This window comes from Dioszegia hungarica (assembly GCF_025882075.1).
Source record: "Dioszegia hungarica strain PDD-24b-2 chromosome Unknown MKK02contig_8, whole genome shotgun sequence".
Lineage (NCBI taxonomy): Eukaryota > Fungi > Basidiomycota > Tremellomycetes > Tremellales > Bulleribasidiaceae > Dioszegia > Dioszegia hungarica.
In genome coordinates this window covers 4,297,019-4,314,835 of record NW_026515770.1, presented here as the reverse complement: position 1 = coordinate 4,314,835, position 17,817 = coordinate 4,297,019, and the positions used below count along the sequence as shown (strand labels likewise).

General features: G+C 56.0%; 8 protein-coding genes across 8 annotated transcripts; 3 read left to right on the top strand and 5 right to left on the bottom strand.

Annotated features, from left to right (window-relative positions):
• Positions 1-112: 112 nt before the first annotated feature.
• Positions 113-3,508, bottom strand: MKK02DRAFT_45395 (mediator complex subunit Med5-domain-containing protein; the record flags this gene model as incomplete). The annotated part of the gene is made up of 10 exons (XM_053093393.1): positions 113-792; positions 844-1,049; positions 1,096-1,284; positions 1,333-1,367; positions 1,412-1,756; positions 1,803-1,904; positions 1,954-2,235; positions 2,281-3,263; positions 3,317-3,389; positions 3,437-3,508. The coding sequence occupies 10 exons, from the start codon at positions 3,506-3,508 to the stop codon at positions 113-115; spliced, it is 2,967 nt and encodes a 988-aa protein (XP_052946468.1).
• A 241-nt stretch (positions 3,509-3,749) lies between these two features.
• MKK02DRAFT_45394 (ATPase, V1 complex, subunit F) lies at positions 3,750-4,523 on the top strand (the record flags this gene model as incomplete). Its single annotated transcript, XM_053093392.1, has 5 exons — positions 3,750-3,806; positions 3,906-3,987; positions 4,195-4,277; positions 4,330-4,417; positions 4,471-4,523. 5 exons carry the CDS (start codon positions 3,750-3,752, stop codon positions 4,521-4,523), a joined length of 363 nt encoding a protein of 120 aa, XP_052946467.1.
• Positions 4,524-4,668: 145 nt separating this feature from the next.
• On the bottom strand, positions 4,669-5,473 carry MKK02DRAFT_33824 (Pre-mRNA-splicing factor SPF27; the record flags this gene model as incomplete). The annotated part of the gene is made up of 4 exons (XM_053088791.1): positions 4,669-4,993; positions 5,040-5,206; positions 5,257-5,360; positions 5,398-5,473. 4 exons carry the CDS (start codon positions 5,471-5,473, stop codon positions 4,669-4,671), a joined length of 672 nt encoding a protein of 223 aa, XP_052946466.1.
• A 268-nt stretch (positions 5,474-5,741) lies between these two features.
• Positions 5,742-7,615, top strand: MKK02DRAFT_33823 (uncharacterized protein; the record flags this gene model as incomplete). The annotated part of the gene is given in 12 exon segments (XM_053088790.1): positions 5,742-5,777; positions 5,861-5,989; positions 6,039-6,156; positions 6,202-6,300; positions 6,325-6,432; positions 6,481-6,647; positions 6,667-6,701; positions 6,724-7,040; positions 7,094-7,261; positions 7,317-7,394; positions 7,442-7,549; positions 7,578-7,615. 12 exon segments carry the CDS (start codon positions 5,742-5,744, stop codon positions 7,613-7,615), a joined length of 1,401 nt encoding a protein of 466 aa, XP_052946465.1.
• Positions 7,616-8,953: 1,338 nt separating this feature from the next.
• MKK02DRAFT_6706 (kinase-like domain-containing protein) lies at positions 8,954-9,921 on the bottom strand (the record flags this gene model as incomplete). Its single annotated transcript, XM_053093685.1, has 3 exons — positions 8,954-9,281; positions 9,327-9,520; positions 9,565-9,921. Coding segments are annotated over 3 exons (879 nt in total), but the record flags the coding sequence as incomplete, so codon positions are not given.
• Positions 9,922-11,449: 1,528 nt separating this feature from the next.
• MKK02DRAFT_45390 (Asparaginase/glutaminase) lies at positions 11,450-12,816 on the bottom strand (the record flags this gene model as incomplete). Its single annotated transcript, XM_053093391.1, has 6 exons — positions 11,450-11,606; positions 11,663-11,812; positions 11,860-11,908; positions 11,963-12,338; positions 12,391-12,688; positions 12,740-12,816. 6 exons carry the CDS (start codon positions 12,814-12,816, stop codon positions 11,450-11,452), a joined length of 1,107 nt encoding a protein of 368 aa, XP_052946463.1.
• A 382-nt stretch (positions 12,817-13,198) lies between these two features.
• On the bottom strand, positions 13,199-15,072 carry MKK02DRAFT_45389 (Asparaginase/glutaminase; the record flags this gene model as incomplete). Its single annotated transcript, XM_053093390.1, has 9 exons — positions 13,199-13,358; positions 13,417-13,566; positions 13,614-13,662; positions 13,713-14,088; positions 14,137-14,434; positions 14,488-14,590; positions 14,784-14,836; positions 14,883-14,995; positions 15,046-15,072. 9 exons carry the CDS (start codon positions 15,070-15,072, stop codon positions 13,199-13,201), a joined length of 1,329 nt encoding a protein of 442 aa, XP_052946462.1.
• A 458-nt stretch (positions 15,073-15,530) lies between these two features.
• Positions 15,531-17,492, top strand: MKK02DRAFT_37241 (sphingosine-1-phosphate phosphatase; the record flags this gene model as incomplete). The annotated part of the gene is made up of 9 exons (XM_053089604.1): positions 15,531-15,822; positions 15,877-15,943; positions 15,996-16,093; positions 16,133-16,273; positions 16,325-16,387; positions 16,436-16,537; positions 16,592-17,006; positions 17,065-17,354; positions 17,398-17,492. The coding sequence occupies 9 exons, from the start codon at positions 15,531-15,533 to the stop codon at positions 17,490-17,492; spliced, it is 1,563 nt and encodes a 520-aa protein (XP_052946461.1).
• Between the last annotated feature and the right edge of the window lie 325 nt (positions 17,493-17,817).

Genomic DNA, 17,817 nt, shown 5'->3' with positions numbered 1-17,817 from the left:
AAACATTCGATTCGATCCGCCCCCAGCTCTGCTACCAAAACTTCGAATGAGCGAGTTGCAGCGTCCACTTAGTGAACGCTTGGCGCAGTTTAACGAACGTCCCATCTCGCAATCAACTGAGACCAATCTTCGCTAGTGCCGGGAACCTGGCGCACAGCTCCTCATCCGAGCTCAACGCCTTCCTCATCCCCTCCAACAATGCTTTCTGCCCAGCCTCCAGCGCCTTGCCCGACCCTTCCGCCAGCTTCCGCTTCCGCACCCGCTTGATGCCTGTACCGCTTGCCTCCATTACTGGACGCCGACCCAGCGCTCCCAGATCTTCCGCTAACCCCTCCGCCAACCTTGCCGCCAAAGACGCAATAGGGCCAGAATCGTCCCGACTCGGTTCGAGCTCAGCCAGGACGAGGAGTGAGGCTTTGATTAGTCCGCTCAGCTGATATGCGTCGCTTGTGCTGGCCGCGGCTGCCGATGAGCTTTCGATATAGCGGGGAACGAAGGTGGTGATGAGCTCCTCGGCGAGAGGTCGGTACCCGTCGACCGTGAGAGCGAGGAGGGTGGGTGCGAAGCAGGCCAGCGGATCGCCATTTGCCCGGTCGAATTCAAGACTCGGGCGGACGAGCTCCGAGTATAGCACCTCGAGCATGGGGAGCGGACCTTCTGAGACGAGGCAGTCCTGAAAGTCGGCGAGGAAGGGACCGGACCAGGGTTGCTGGGTCATTGCTAAGTGCCGGATGACGTGGAGTTGTGAGCGGAAGGTGTTGAGTGGGAGAGAAGGATTGGATGCAGCGTTCCCTGGAATATCAGCTGCAAGACTTGCAGTATCCTCCACTCAGCGCAACTTACAGGATCGTCCGGCGCTATGTATACTTTCCAGCTTGGTCCTTACTGCCTGCGCATCGAAGCTTGCAGCTTGAAAGACAGTAGCCAGAGCAGACTGAGGGTCGAGTATCCGAGCGATAGCCTTGCCGTTGATTCGGATGAGGACTTCGGGCGTTGAGTCGCTGAGCAAGATCGTCTGCAGCACGTCAAGATGCAGCGCAGAGATCAGCCTGAAGCGTTAGCTTCCGATTGGATCGACTGCACACGAGAGCTTACCCATTCCTGATCACCTCGCTTGAGAGCCACGAGATGATACCGCCCAGACACCAGCTTAGAAGTGGCTGCGAGAAGTAAGACAATCCGCCATGCAGAGCATCCCGATCGAGACGACCAGCAGCAGTTGCTGCGATAGCCTGTTGTATGATGCTGGGAGCCAGCCAGCAGAGGTCCCGTGGCGGCGTAGATCTATCTGTCAGATCGGACCTTGTGATATCCGCTTATCACAAGGCTTACAAAAGTATGTGATCATCGATACCCTCTGTACTAAACTGCATCATCAGCTCTTCCCCTCGATAAGATCAGAGACACTCACCAAAGCCTTGACCCAGCCGTTCAGGGACGTCTTCTGACCTCCATCCATATGTCCCAGACTGACCGCCCGCCGCGACCGCGCAAGCAGCCAAGGTAGCTCCAGATCAAAGGTATCGACTACCGCCTCGACAAACACAACACCCTCGCCAAACCTTGTCAAGACACCTTGAGGATCATCCGCCTGGGCAGATTCGTCGGTAGGGGCGTGCAGCAGCTGGTTGACGGCGAATGCAAGGAGCTGCTTTGGTTGATGAGCGGAGGAGAGGGCGATGAGGAGGGTAGGATGAGCCGAGAGGTTGATCAAGAGGTTGTCTGGAAGAGGGATCTGAGGGGCCACTACCAGGGCCTATTGTATCAGCGTACAGCCTCGAGGTGCAGGGTGGTGATCTTACTTGTGAGAACTCGGCCGCGAACGCTCTGGAAGCTCCGGGCGAAGCGGCGACAATGATCTCAAGGACCATAAGAGAAGCGTGGCTTGCCGAGCATGCACGGTCCTGTTGGTCAGCTCGAACCCCTCTTTCGAGGCAACGAGACTACACTGACGAGTAAAGATTCGCCTACTGCCCCAGATGGCAGAAGCCCGCCCGGTAACAATGTTCCAACCGCGGATGATTCCAGCAAATCCAGGTCCACCAACCGCCGTACCAGGACCGCCTGTATTGTGGTCACGCTCCATCCCTCGACCATGGAGAACGAGCCACCGTCATCTCCTCCCTCCGCGTCTGCCAGCCTGGCTGCATACGTCGCGCTTACCCAGGCGTTGAAGGAGGATAGATTCGCAGCCGATAGTTCGAAAGCGGTCGTCAAGCACTCGGTGAGATTGGTCTATACTGTCAGCTTGCGGCCGCAACCGAGATTTGGCTGACTCACTGGATACGGCCACTCCACAACAGGATTCTCTTTCCAATATTTTAGCAGCTGCGGTAGTCGTTCCGTCACGAACAGCAGCGACCGCTGCAAGTCGGGCGTGATAGTCTGATGCGTCCCCATGACCAGCTGCAACGAGCTTTCGAGGAGATTGACGAGGTACTTTTCGGGCGATGCAAAGTATCGACCGGCTTTGAGGAGCGGCAGGTCCGCCGACCATAGTCCAGACTCGGCTGACGGTGTCGACAGGGAAAAGGCCGTTTTGCCCGAGTTGAGGGTGTACGTAAGGAGGAAGGAGATCATATGCGATAGAAGGACCGGCGGGGTCGGCCTGTCCGCCGGGAATGGAGATGGTAGAGCAGGAAAATCGAGCTGGCTTTCCGCTGACGAGCCAGCAGGACCTGAAGCGGCGGGAGGTGCAGCAAGGCTCAGCTCAGCGGCACTCTGCGAGATAGCGACATCCGCCATGAGACCGCCGAGACAGGTCCGGAGTGGTATAGCGATCGCATCCGGGAGCTGAGGCAGGAGGGCGGATGCCTCCAGGCCGACCTCGAGCGGGGGAGCGGGGTATGGTTCGAGTGAGGAGAGCAGGCGGACTGTGAGTGCGACGATTGGGAGAGGGGGAGGCGTGACCGAGTCCGCGCAGAGGCGAAGGAGAGGTAGTAGGAGCTGAAGAGTGGGAGTCAACGGTGCATCGGCAGCGGTTGCTGAGGCGGAAGTCCCGATATCTGGCGGAGACAGAGTACTGGGATTCGCCAGCTGGGCGGGGAGGGGCTGCGCGATCGCTGTCGCCCATGCCGTCCCCATGAGCGTTGCTGAGATGGCAGCGAGACAATGTGAAGGCAGCGAGCTACCATTGCTGGTACCAAAGAGCACCTGGATGGCAAGCTCCTGCGAATCCAAAGTCCCGGAGCTCAGAGCTTCTGCAAGGTATGAGGTGGACAGGGTGGACGAGCTCGTTTGAGCAGATAGTGCTATCAGGGCGGCTACATAGTCAGTTCAGCCCACACTTGACAATCTCGAGGGATACGCAGCTCACCACTCAGCCGGTACCTGGCCTGCTCGACGGCGATACCGCTCTGGCGAATGCGGGACTGGACCAACCGAATTGCCTATCTTTGTCAGCTCTCACCCACGAAATGTGTCAGATAAGGCTTACTTTTGCAGACGGTATCGCCCTGATATGGGCCCTATAGATCACATCCTCAGTACTTAGCTCCTCGACGGCCATGCTGCTTGATATAGTGCAGATGAAAGAGCAAACAACACACCCAACGTCAACGCGAACCGGAGCAGGTGTATGGATTCCGCTTCCGACGGAAGGATTGCCGTTGCACCGACCACCGACCGCTCAGAGCCTCGGTGTCACACCGTCTTCCTCTACCTTCCACTGCCTATCACCTCAGCTTCTTTGCACCCTGGCGACCGCGTGAGGACCCATCAACAGCTCTAATCAGTCAAGACCGCGAGAAATGTCGAGCCAGGTCAACCTGAAAGACCGTAATCTGTTGGCTGTTATTGGAGATGAGGTGAGCTCTTCGTCCACTCTCGCGGGTTCTGGCTTTGCCCATGGTCTGCGGCACCTAAGAAGCATCAGGTGTTGTTCGGAATGAGTACTGACTCTGTAGGACTCCATCACGGGTCTGCTCCTTGCCGGAATAGGACATGTCGACCAGCACCAAAAGAAGAACTTCTTGATCGTTGATTCAAGTAGGTCTTTCTTTGAGACGAACGGACCGAGGCTGGGGAGGCAGCTTGCGTGCTCTCGGCGCAATACATGGGGGAAGTAGACGGAGGGGATAGGGAAAGACCACACAATCTGGCTGGCAGCGTCCTCGCTGGCTGACAAGGGGAACATGTCGTCTGTGCAAGCGGGACAGCTCCAGCACGAAGAGCGGCGAGCTGACAATCCAACAGAGACACAAACCAGCGTCATCGAGTCTGCTTTCCAAGAGTTCACCGAACGGAAAGATATCGCCATCCTCCTCATCAACCAGCATGTGAGCCGCTCCCGTCTAGAGCATACTGATGGACCTCGAGCTAATCCCTCAGGTCGCCGACAAGATCCGACCGTCAGTAGACAAATACCAGGCTGCCTTCCCTGCCCTGCTCGAGATCCCGAGCAAGGAACACCCATACGGTGAGACTTCTCTCGGTTGCTCGTCGTGGACCTACTTGTCGCTGACAAGGCAGACCCATCGAAGGACTCAGTGTTGAAGCGCGTTCAGAAGCTCAGAGGAGATTAGACAGAGACTTGTATTGGTATACATGTACAACAGTATCATCAGCTGGTCTATAGAGTCGTACGGCGAGGACTCCCTCCCAATCGTCCTAGGCCTCCTTGGGACCCACCCCAAAGAGCCTATGTCCCCCTGGCCCTCCCGCATTCGTTTATTGCTGCGCTTCCAGATCCGCCACCTCCGTTCTCAGTTCCTCCTCCTTTCTCCTCAGCCCCTTCACCTCCCCATCCATCGCCCTACACGCCATCTCCAGCTGCACCGTGCTCGAAATCAGATCCTGCCACCTGCTTTCCAGCTTTCCCAAATGTACACCCGTGTCCTCCTGGAACACCCTCCTTTTCCGGTTCACCTCCGTCACCTGCTCCTTCAAGTCCCCGAGTACCGAGTTGAGCTCGGTGAGCTGAGAGTTGAGCTGATAGTTTCGGACGAGGTAGGCGTTGGGACCGTAGTTTGAGAGGACTGAGATGTTGTCGTTTCTGCCGGTCAGCGACACCCTCCCGACAGAGATGGAGAACAACATACCTTAAATCCATATGTCCCTCCCCTATTCTTCCTTGTCTCTCCGCAGCGACCAGATCCTCTAACGACGCGCCCTCCGCTGCGCTTGGAGGAGCATACTTGCTCGCATCTATCCCGCGAATTGGATGTGACTCGTAGTTCTCGAGCAACTGCGTCAAGCCGGCTGATTTCTGTCGTTTCAGCTCAGTCCAGTCTAAGCTCATGAGAGAGTAAGACTGACAGGAAATACAGCGACATCTGGCGGTAATCGCGGATCATCCGAGGCTATTTGTGGAGTCTGCCTGAGCTCGGCCTCAATCAAAGCCTGAGCAGCAGCTTTGGCGGCTGAGAGGGATCAGCGAGCTGCAGAGGTCCCTTCGACAAGCGGGAAACTCGCCTGGTACTTCGACCTGCTTATCGTAGTAGGGGAGCGCGTCTATGTTGGAAGAGGAGGCCATGGTGGAGGAGCTATGTAGGGGCTTTAGTCGAGAGGTGATGTATGGTGGTAGTAGAGGTCGCTTGGGTTGACTTTGGGTGGTGGGAAATTTGGTTCCGGCCGGTCGGACCAGCAAGAGTGGCTGTTGCCTCTGCCTCCTACATCGTCTATCACACGTTATCCCTTTCACCTACAGCTCATAGTATACTAGCTTCTCTTACACTCATAGTCAAGAGAACAGAAGAAGAGGACCCGCCGCTTGACTTACCCAAGGCGAATCTATCGCCAGGATGGACCCAATCATGGGGGAGAGCAAGAAGCGGGTGGTATGTCCGCCTTCCTTCGTCCCGGCCACATCCACCCAAGCCCGCCTGCTACACTCTCTTGGAATGTAGCTGACCAGTTTCAGTGTTACTTCTTCGATTCGGATATCGGCAACTACCACTATGGACCTGGGCACCCGATGAAGCCCACACGGATTAGGATGTGCCATTCGCTGGTCATGAATTATGGGCTGTACAAGAAGATGGAGATCTTCGTGAGCTTTGGACCCGAGTCATCTCCACTCCAGTAGCTGACTATATCAGAGGGCTAAGCCTGCCACAAAGCGCGAGATGACCCAATTTCATACCGACGAATACGTCGACTTCCTAAACCGCATCAACCCGGACAATGCGCACCAGTTCGGCAAGGAGCAGGTCAAATGTGGGTATCTCACCTTGGTCGGTCATTGCTCGAGCTGATGGACAGACAATGTGGGAGACGATTGTCCCGTATTCGACGGCCTCTTCGAGTACTGCTCGATCTCCGCTGGTGGATCTATGGGCCAGTTCCTTCGCTGCTCCCGAGGTCAAGACCGAGCTGACTGTTCAGAGGGAGCCGCTAGACTGTCCAGGGACAAGTGTGATATAGCTGTCAACTGGGCGGGAGGGCTGCATCATGCCAAGAAGGCCGAAGCAAGTGGTTTCTGCTATGTGAACGGTAGGTCGTCATCGCTTCTGGCTGTGAAAGCGGTAGCTGACAGTACAGATATCGTACTAGGTATTCTGGAGCTCCTCAGATACCATCAGCGAGTTCTCTACATTGATATCGACGTTCATCACGGTGACGGTGTCGAAGAGGCCTTCTACACCACCGACCGAGTCATGAGTGTCAGCTTCCACAAATATGGGGAATTCTTCCCCGGGACTGGTGAGGTGAGGGATAACGGGATAGGGAAGGGCAAGGGGCGAGTCCGACGTTCTGTTCTCGTACTTCTCAGCTGATCATCAGATACGCCGTGAACGTCCCACTTCGAGACGGTATCAAGGATGAGGCCTACAAATCAGTCTTTGAGCCGACCATGCGGCACATCATCGAATGGTACCGACCCGGCGCGATCGTCCTGCAGTGCGGTGCCGATTCACTCTCTGGAGACTTCCTCGGCTCGTTCAACCTTTCCATGCGGGGCCACGCGGCCTGTGTCTCATTCATCCGGAGTTTCAATCTGCCGCTGTTGATGTTGGGCGGAGGGGGATATACGGTCAAGAGCGTGGCGAGGACGTGGGCGTACGAGACGGGAATAGCCGCTGGAGTCGAGTTGCAAGGTAGTGAGTACAGCTGATAAGTCCATCGTCGCCACAAACATCAAGCTGACGGTCAGCTATACCAAACAACGAATACTACGAATACTACGGACCTGACTACGAGCTGAACGTGAGACCGAGCAATATGACGGATCACAATACCCCGGAATACCTCGATAAAATTCGCGAGTCGGTGGTGGAACTGTTGAAGACGAAGACGGCAGCACCGAGTGTGCAGATGCACCGTAAGTCCAGCTTTCTGACCGTTGTAGCGTTATGAGAATCAGCTGACGCAATCAGACGTACCGAAGCTGGCGCATGATGATGAGGATGACGCAGAGATGGAGGACGAGGAAGATAAGGATAACCGCAAGCCAAGTACGTGCATCTAAAATCAGAGTATGGCGCACCGCTAACTTCTTCAGTGAGATTATGGGACAAGGCGAAAGTCCACGAAACGTCCCTGTCCGACTCGGAGGACGAAGGGACCGGCGGCCGGAAACATCGACAATCGCACAAGACGTTCGGCAAAGGTGACGCCGAGGGCTCGGCCACCGGTAGCAAGCGTCGCCGATCCTCACCCAGTCGACAAGCTGTAGCGGGCCCTTCGACCGTCCAGCCCGCTAGATCATCCACCCCCAATAATCCCGCCGCTCCTGCTCGAACATCCCCCTCTGTTCTCGCTGCAGATGCCTCACGCGCAAACGCTCCAGCTACATCAGTACCGGTCATTCCGGCGCATACGGACGGACAGGCGGCGAACGCGTCGACAGCACCAGGGGTGGCGGTTGGGAATGGCGCAATAGCGGCGGGTGGGCTGGCGGCGACGGGGGTAACGCACAGGACGCAGACGCCAACACCGCCGGCGGAGGGGATTGATGTTCAGTCCTGGGTCAGTCAGGTGAACTCGACGATACACGGGCCATGAGATGGCGAGATGGGGATCTGATCACATGGGGCCAAGGCACAGGAGGCGCAGGCAAGGCCTGGGAGATGTCCAGCCGGGATGCGAGTCGGGGCTCATCTCCACTTTTGGCGATAAGCCAAGCGATGTCTGTAGGTTGTAGGAATGTAACGATTTCAGCAGTCTAGGCAGCGCCGTGCTCAGGTCACGGTCATGGTGCGGCTCGGGACAAGCAATTGATGCATAGTATGAATCTAGCTAGACTATCTACGGTCTACATATATATTGGGGCAGTATGCTGAGTGCTCTACAATGCTCTGCCCTGCTCTACACCCCGGAATCTCATGCCTCATCACAGTCTTTACAGGTCTTACAGCACATACAACGTGAGATCGTTCCGGTAGTCATGATTTGTGGAGATGATGTCGTGAGAGGGTGGATGCGGTCGATGGGTACATGCGGTCGATGGACTGGAGATTGATGGGCCCTACCGGAGACGAAAGCCCGGTATGGAGGATGGTGTGGATGCGTGGAGCCGGTCCGTACGGGGAGACGAGTGCATGCTCTTCTCGCTCTCGGCTGACTCCCAGTGTTGGGAAGGATGGTCGGCGGGGTAGGATGGAGGGGTGGGCGGAAGTGCTTCTTCAGAGGATGAAGAGCGAGATGGGTCGGGGTGGGAGCCGTGCTGGATTCCAGTGTCTGGCTGGCCGGGATGCCGTTCGCGGGTAGGAGTGATAATGTCCGTTGAGCGGGTGTCCCCGGAGGAATGGTCCATGACCATGTCTGGCTCGTCATATTGCGAGCCCGACCATGATGCCTCGCATTGGCCCGAGGTGATGTATTGGTCCTCCGACTCGATGTAGGAGAAGGAGTCAGCCGTGTGCTTTCGTTGAGGCCTAGATTGACCGGCGTCAGCAGCGACCTGCTGCTGTGCGACATGGACGTGGAGTGATGGCCGCCGACGAGGGGCGGGTGTACGAGCGGCCGCAGCGGCTTGGCGGGCGGCAGAGTGGGCGTGTTGCAACTCCGCCTCGGACATGGTGAACCGCTTGACGGCGAGAATCTGCCGGCGCAACTCTGGGATCCGAGTGCGCTCGTTCGGCTGAAGGTCAAAGAGACCTTGAAGGATATAGTCGGTCTCTTCCGAGATGGGTAGGATGGTGCGGAGGAAGTTGGGGTTGTGCGCAAAGGCGGCGAAAGTCTCGTCCGACAGGGTTGCCTGGCGCCAGGGGTTCCGACCGCAGGTGAGATTGACGAGGATGACGCCGAGTGACCAGAGGTCGTTGTATTCGGTGATGTAGGAGTTGACGCGGTCAAAGGCGCCGCCTTGGCATTCGGGGGAGAGGTAGAACGTGGATCCACTAGCTTGTCAGCTGCGTCCTGATCTCAAATAGGATTCGACTCACCATCCAAAGTCCGTCGATGCCTTTTCCGACGTCGCCAACCCAAAATCTGCAATGCACACCTTCCGCCCTTGGTCCATCACCAATATGTTCTCCGGCTTGAGGTCACGGTGGTAGATGCCCATTGAGTGGCAGTAGGCGACGGCATCGATGATCTGCAGGAAGACCTTGCGTATCAACTCGTCGTTCCCGAGGTACTGCTACGTTAGCTGCGTTCTTGAAGGCACGAGAAAGGACATACCCGCTGCTTCTCCGTGATCATCCCAAACAGATCTCCCTCGTCATAGTAGTCCATGATCATAAAGATCAGACCGTCCTCCTCCATCACCTTGTGCAGCTTGACAACGCCCGGATGTCTCCCCGCCAGCTGATGAAGCCCAATCTCCCGCATTTGGAAGTGGCGCTGCCGTGTGTCGAGACCGGCTCGAAGGAGACACTTGACGGCGAGCCATGTAGGCTGCGGCTGCCAGGTGTCCTGAGCGAGATACACGACTCCGTATGCGCCGACACCGAGGACTTTGAGCAGCACCAGGCGCCCATTGTCGATCCGAGATCCGATGAGGTCCAGCCCCATAGTAGCAAAGGTGTCGCGAGCCATTGTGGAGGGGGTATGAACAAGAGGGGGAGGGGTGGGCGAGAAGGGAAAAGGAAGGCCGAAGAGCAGAGGAGTCGGCCGTAGTGCGTCGATTATAGGCAAGGATGGACGTGAGCGAGGCAGCCGTGATCAGCGACATGGGATGGGGGTTCGAGAATCGTTCAAGACTGGGACGGTCTAAGACAATAAAAGACGTGTGCAGCTGGTCCGCTCGTCGAAACGCCTCTTTTATACGGATGTGGATGGGTGAAACCTGTTGGGACACATCAGCGTTCTGGCCCTTTGGTCTTGACGATGAGCGGGCGAGGTGAATCAAGCGTACCTGATCTTAGCGTCAAAGAGCACAAGACCTGCTTAGGCTTGTTGTTGTTGCTGGCGCTGTCGGAGGATGTTGCGGGGAGATGATTCAGTGGCGGCCGTGGGCGGACGAAGAGGGCGTAATGTCTGAGCCCATCAAGCTATTCAGTGCGGTAAGACACTCTCGAGGTCCCGGATGCAGCTGTGAACATATCTCCCCCATCCGCGAGTACCACCCCCGCAGCCTTGCATACTTACATCGGAGAGTTTGAGAGATTGCACCCGAAACATGACATGAGGCGGTGGAGTAGCGACTGAATGGAGCTAGAGTAACCTTGTTTCCCCTATCGTTTGAGGAATTCTGCGCTCCCGCTGTGGTCGCCATAGGCGACCCAATCTTTGCATCTGGCCACGAGTATGACTAGCTCCATCCTTGGTGAAGGCACGAATGCTTGTCTCGTCCTATACTGGCTTCGATCACCCTGCGCTGATTGACCTTGACTCAATCTGCCTTACCAAGTTCTCGACCCCGAGCTAAAAACGTCACGCCGCGAGATGCCGGAAGCGATAACCTGATCACGCCGCAGCACGCCCCCTTGACGCCCCGCTTCCGATCGGACTAGTTATGCTTTTCACAGCTGTTCACCCTGACGCCACACCGTAATGCGCCCCACTAAATCGAAGCTAAGTCCGAAAGCTATTTGTCAAGATCTCCGAGCCGCTGCAACTAGTACAGATCTGGTGTTTAGGACAGCCTGTCCAGGCAGTGTCCAGGCCTGTCCGCTCAGTTGTCCGCTACAGCATGCGACTAGCCAATCTTGCAGCATCCGATCGCATTACATCGATCTCTTCGATTGGACTGTGCCTCTACATGGCTCGTGCTATAGTATGTCCACCAAATCATACACACTAAAGAGAAAGGCACGTCCTACTTTAGACCAATCCAAAAGCATGGTACGATCACTGATCGGACTGTGTCTTGGAGGGTTTGAAGCACTTTCGATACTAGAGTATGTATCTTAAGTGTGCAACGGCTCTATCGTTAAGCGAGAAGTCTTAGATACGGGTAGTGCTGATCGGCCGGTCAGCCTGGTGCCAAGCCCAGCGGCATGTTGTCGCGCTGCGAGCTGTACTGCGCTGCGAGCTGTACTGCAGCGCTCACAGCGGCCATCACGTTTCCTGAACAACTGACAATGACTGATTCTATCGCGGAGCAAAAGGTCGATGGCCTCTACTAGGATGTACGGTAGAAACTCGTCGCCTCGGTGTACACGGCCCGGCGGAATGGACCCTCGAAGACTTCCCGGATCTCGTCCGTATTGAGGCCTGTGGCGAGGCAGAGCTGTAGCTGGATTCGTGCGTGCTCGGCAGACATGAAATTCGTCTTGATCCTAATATTCGTCAGCTACTGATCTCGGATTGCACCGTCCGGACCGTTTGTACTTACTCTGCATCCGGATGAGGCTGAGGGCAGGATGATCCAGTGAAGGGTCGTGAAGCGGAAACGATGGACACGCCCTGCGATGCGAGATCAGCAACCGCGGTTCTCCCGGCGGTAGTGAGCTTTCCGGCCCCGAAACCGACGATGACGAGCCCTCTGACGCTATCAGCTACTTTCTGAGGGCGAGGTCTGGCTATACTGACCGCGAGCCGCCCTTGACAGCAGCGTGCATCAAGTCCGCGTCAAATTCGACTGACACGTAAGCTACCAGTCTCGCATATCCGCTAGCGGGCTAGGGTGACATACGATGTGAATATAGGATGTCGACCTTCGGCAACTCCCCTTCAACCTTGTTGAGATCAAAGTATGCCTTACCAGTCGGTCGCGCAGGCTCGTAAAAGTAGTAAGGCTGCCCTGCGAACAGAGATCCCAGATGCCCCTGCTCAAGAGCCATGAAGGTGTCCGGGTTGTTCGCGTGCGCCTTTTTGGCGAAGTACGCGGACGTGATGTGATCGTTCCCGACGACCAGAGCTCCTCGACTCCGGGACGAGGGGGATATGGCCGTAGATATCGCCTGATAGAAGTTCAGGTGGCCATCAGAGGAAAGGGCTCCGTCAGGCCGCATGGACCCGACTGCAACGATGGGCTTGAAAGAGTTGAGGGTGAGGTCTAAGCCAAAGATCTGATGGACGAGTCAGCTCCAGCTACTTGGAGAGTCTTCAGCCTGGGCTTACCGTCTCAGTGAGGGTGTTCGTCCCGTGAGAGATAACAGCTCCAGCGATATCTGAGTTTTCAGAGCCCACATGCTCAGCGAAGTGCCTCGAGATGTTGACGAAGTCCTGCGAGGTGAGATTGTTACTGATGCGGGGAGGCAGCGAGACGATGCCGATTTGTGCAATGTCGAGAACCTCTGGGACGGCGTCAATGACGTCTTGAATGGTCACTGGCTTGCTCTTGTCCCCTCCGTAGGCCAAATTGTCGAGACGCGAGTATGCCGAGGTGAAGAGGATCGTGCCCCCGGTGGAGTACATACTAGGTGTTTGAGCTCCTGCTCCAGCGCGTGAGAGGCATGGCTTGACTCACATAACCTTGGGAAGCGACACGTCACGGCTTACCCATACCAGCGGAGTGTCTGTTCCGGTCAATGCGAGATGAGACATATTGGGTGAGTGATTGCAAAGACTGGAGGATGTAGGACCATTGCCTTAGTAATGGATAGGACGAGGACCAGGCTGTCCGTCTCGAACAAAGGAGAAAAAGGCTCGGGGCTCCTCCCATCAAAGGAGAGCACAAAGGAGAGAGCACCGGCGTGGAGACACTCCTTCGACCTGCAAGCGATCGACGACAAGGGATGCCGACCCGTCACTTTGCAGTCCTGAATCTGAGTGCTACGGCGGATTTGATTGTGCATGCGACCTCAACAGAGCGCTGATTCACAGCTTGGGTGAAGGGTCAGTATCAGACTCATCAGTGCTAGTGCGTCAGCGTCAAGATAACTCCGGAATTGATACGCCAGTCTTGTTCCGGCAGATACCTATCTAGCTATCGAGCAGGGTAGTAGAACCTCGTTGCCTCGTTATAAACGGCCCGCCTGAACGGACCTTCAAATGCCTCTCGAATCGCCTCCATCTTCATGCCTGTAGCGAGACATAGCTGCAGCTGGATCCGGGCGTGCTCCGCGGACATGCAGTTCGTCTTGAATCTAGTAGTCCGTCAGCTACACCCCAAAGGTATGTGACCGTAAGGGAAGCTTGACTCACTTGCTGTCTGGGTGAGGCCTGGGAAACGAGGAGCCAGTATATGGCCGGGCCGAGACGATGACAGGTATACCCCGCAATGCCAGCTCTTCAGCTGCAACGTCACCTGCAGCATTGAGGTCGCCAGCGCCCATACCCACGATGACGATGCCGCTATACGTATCAGCGACAGCGCGAAACATCCACAAGAGCAGACCCACCGAGAGCCCAATTTGACAGAAGCATACATCAGGTCTGCATCGAACTCGACTGAGATATCAGCGGCTTCACCGGATTTGATTGGGTGTAAGAAGGCTTACTATGACCATATAAAATATCCACCTGTGGTAGGTCCCCCTCGACTTGGCTCAGGTCGAAGAACTGCTTCCCGGTAGGCCGCGCAGCATCGTAAAAGTAGTACGGTTGTCCCGCGAAGAGATACCCCAAATGACCTTGCTCGAGGGCCATGAATGTATCCGGGTTGTTTGCGTGGGCCTTCGTACCGAAGAAGGCAGAGGTGATGTGGTCGTTCCCGACGATGAGCGCTCCGCGTCCCCGAGAAGAAGGAGATATGGCGGTAGAGATTGCTTGGTAGAAGTTGAGGTAGGCGTCGGATGAGAGAGCGCGCTGCGGCCGCATGGAGCCAACAGCGACGATCGGCTTTGAGCAGGGGAGTGTAAGGTCGATGCCGAAGATCTGAGGGTCAGCTCTAGCTCGGCATGCAGACATGTTCAGGCTACTCACAGTCTCAGCTAGCGTGCTCGTTCCATGAAGGACGATAGCCCCCGCAATGTCCGAGTCCGCTCGACAAGCATGTATCGAGAAGTGCCGCGAAATGTTGACGAAGTATTGCGAGGTAAGATCATTGCTGATCCGGGGAGGCAATGTGACGATAGCGACCTGAGCGATATCGAGTACCTCGTCAACCTCGTCGATAAGAGTTCGAGCAGTTGGAGGGTGAGTTTGGTGCTCGCCATAAGCTAGATTGTCAAGGCGAGAGTAGGTCGAAGCAGCGAGTATCGTTCCGCCGGTAGAGTAGATACTAACTGGTCAGCCTCGAATTATAATCATCACAACAGATATACAAGCACTTACATGACCTTGGGAAGTGAAAAATTGCGGCTGATCCATTCGAGCGAGTCGGCGGAGCCGGGCAAGAAGACCTGTGATGCTTGAGCCCGCGCGATGGCAGCGAAAGCTACTGTCAGAAGAGACCACATGTCAGTATAGCCTGTAGGTACGAAGACAGATCAGAGACCGAGATGCTGACCAAGCCAGCCCATTCCAAACGAAGGGGACGCCCTCTCCAACTCTGAAGGATCTTGCATCCCTCTACACGTAAACCCCGGCCGTGCAAAACATAGCCACCACCCCAGCGCCAGCCAGTATACTCGCAATCGCTGCGGTCCCTAATTCCGGCACGATGTTCTTTGATCTCGGCAGTCTGACCTTTAGCGCGTGTCATGGGAGCGTGAGAGATCGAGACTCACGTTGTGAACATGAAGGAGAGGATGAAGAACGTGAGAAGGGTGAAGAAGGCGATGTAGGGGAGTAGAGCGGTAGGTACTGGTGGGGTGAAAGCAGGGAGGGTAGAGAATTGCGCCTGCTTGGTTAGCATAATGGGATAAGAGGCATCATAGCTGGGGAACTCACCTTTACTGAGGCGTAAGGAGATGACATCTTGCTGCAAAGGAACCGAGGAAGTTAAACGTTGTCGTGATGCCTGAAGCTGAACAGATCCGTGGTACTTCCGAGCTACGCTCAGATGTGATAGCTATGATGGATCTTCAGACCGAGACGTGCGATCTGGCGATGATGTCTATAGCTGTTGGATGACTGAAAGGAGAACGTGAGGAGTGAAGATGAAGGGCCGCTGAACTGGTCTCGACTTTGACCCCGCATCTTTAAGCTTTACCCCGCAGTCGCGAAACTGGTCAAAGCTTTGCCTTGGCCAACTGGCTATCATATGGTCCATCGCACCACATCCTAGGAGTAAGACCGCTCGCTATACCCCTCAAGGTCAATACACACCTGCGGAGCCGTGCAGGACTTTGACTCTGCAGAGGGAGCCCTGGCAAAAGGACAGCCAAGCTCGGTCGCGTCTGGCCGGCCGGACATCGTCGTCTACGAGAATCAGCATGCGGACGCAACCCGCTTTGCCCAAGCTGGAGCTACCACCGCCGAACCTCAACGACGAGACAGCTCTCTTTCAACATGCACCCACACCAGGTACGAAAGTACGGCAAGAGTGGGAGCCCGGATGCCAGCCCGACGAGGTGTATGATGCGGCGCTGCCTGCCTGGAGGGCACGCGCGAGGCGGTATCTCGTCCGGAGGCTACATGTTGAGAAGAAGTGGATGGCGGACTGGCAGCTGAGGGTGCGAACGGAAGGGAGGGACAAGTATTTCTACTGGACTGCTATCTTTGGCAGTGAGTTGCAGTGGCTACCGGGGAGCTGAAGGGAGCTGCAGCTGAGCTTATCAGCTCATACCTTCTTCAACGCCTTCTTACCGCTGTTCTTCTGGTACGGTGACCCGGCTAAGGGTCGAGGGTGAGTCATGTGTCCGACTCCTTCTGTTAAGGACGCGGAGCTGACGCGCTAGCTTGCTCAATGCTGTCGGCCTGGGTATCTACATGTCTTCTTTCGCTAAAGACCTGGTCTGTACACCTCGACCTTACAGCCCGCCTGTCGTCCGTCTCGGTGGGTCAGAGACTCGCTACTCAAGCGCTTATCAACCAGCAATGAGCACTCATGCGCATGAGTACGGCTTCCCCTCCAGCCATTCCACCAATACCCTCACTATTGCACTCTTTCTTGGCCAATGGGTCTGGGAGGTCAGAAGCGCTATAGGTCCTATAGCGACCAGTATCGCATCTCTCAGTACGTCTATGTATAGCTCTAAGGAGAATACGATCGCGCTGATCAATTTAGTCTTGATGGTTTACATGGTCAGTGTTGTCGGCGGGCGAGTCTACACCGGTATGCACTCGATTGGTAAGTTACCGATACAAAAGGTGTAATGCGCCGTGGCTGACTACTCAGCCGATGTGGTAGGAGGATCTCTGATGGGGATTGCCTGCTGGGCCACTGGACTACTTGTGGAGGCACCGCTTGAACTATGGACCACGTCCGGATCATTAACAGGTCAGCGCTACCTTTCCTCAATTCCCAACATCGGACGTAAGCTGACAGCTCCAGTTCCCCTGCTTGGCATCCCTCTCACTCTCGCATGCGTGCACTATCATCCGGAACCGGTGGACCCATGTCCGTGCTTCGAGGACGCCATTGCTGTGCTTTCCGTCATGCTCGGTGGCGTACTGGGGCATTGGTACGAAGTGCGGAACGGCCTGGTAGCGACAGCACTTGCTACTGAAGTCTGGGGTAGGGGACCCATCATAGGCGCCACTATCGTTCTGGAGAGACTAGTACTCGGTAAGCTCGCCCAACTTTTGTCCGGCAGTGACCGCGAGCTCATGTCAGGTATCGCAATCGTCTTCGGATGGAGGATACTCGCGAAGCGGACCCTCCTTCGTGTATTGCCGACCATCTTCCGAGTTTACTCCAAGACACTCGACGTGGACCTACCGACCAGACAGGGATACACAGCTGCCACGTGAGTCGTCTGTCCTACCTGTAGACCTGACCCATATCTGGCCATTACTGATTCGCAGCGACTACAAAGGGTTCCCTCAAACACCCATCCGCTCTGTTCCCTCTTTCCTCGACATGGCGCAAGCCGACTCCTCAGCCGAGGCCACACCAGTCGACTCTCCGACGGACCTGCTCGCGGCCCGAGGCAGTATGTCTGGGAGTCTCAATCCTCTTGACATTCCCGACGCAGCTCTGCGGAGAAGGGGATCTGGTAGGACCGCTGAGGCGACAACCAAAAAGGCCGGACCGGCTGGGCCTGCTAAGGCTAAGCGGAGCACGAGGCCGACAGAGATCAAGTTTGATGTAGAAGGTGCGTCTGCCGGGCATCCTGAAGTTCACGGCTGATCTTGCAGTCTTGACAAAGGTGATTGTCTATCTTGGGATTGGGCTGCTGGCTTGCACGATTATACCGTACATTTTCAGCTGGATCGAGGACAGGCTGTTATAGCATATGCATTGCAGACTGCGAATCAAGTACATAGACTCAGCTGTGCGCAGCGCCTGCGACCTAGGGCCTCACTTCCCATGCCCAAGCTCAAGGTCAATCAGGCCCCAAGAGCTATGACGGCGCCACCCGCCACTGCACTGACCAGCCTCCACATTTTCGACTCCTCCTCTCCGCGCCTCCTCCTCCTCCCTTTGCCTCCTCATCCTTTCGTTTCACCTTTTCCTTATCCGCATCGACTCGACTCGATACGACCAGTAGATAAGCTCAGTCCTCGCCGCTGGAGTATCAGTATATGACCCATATACTCGCTCGTCGCCCTTTGCTA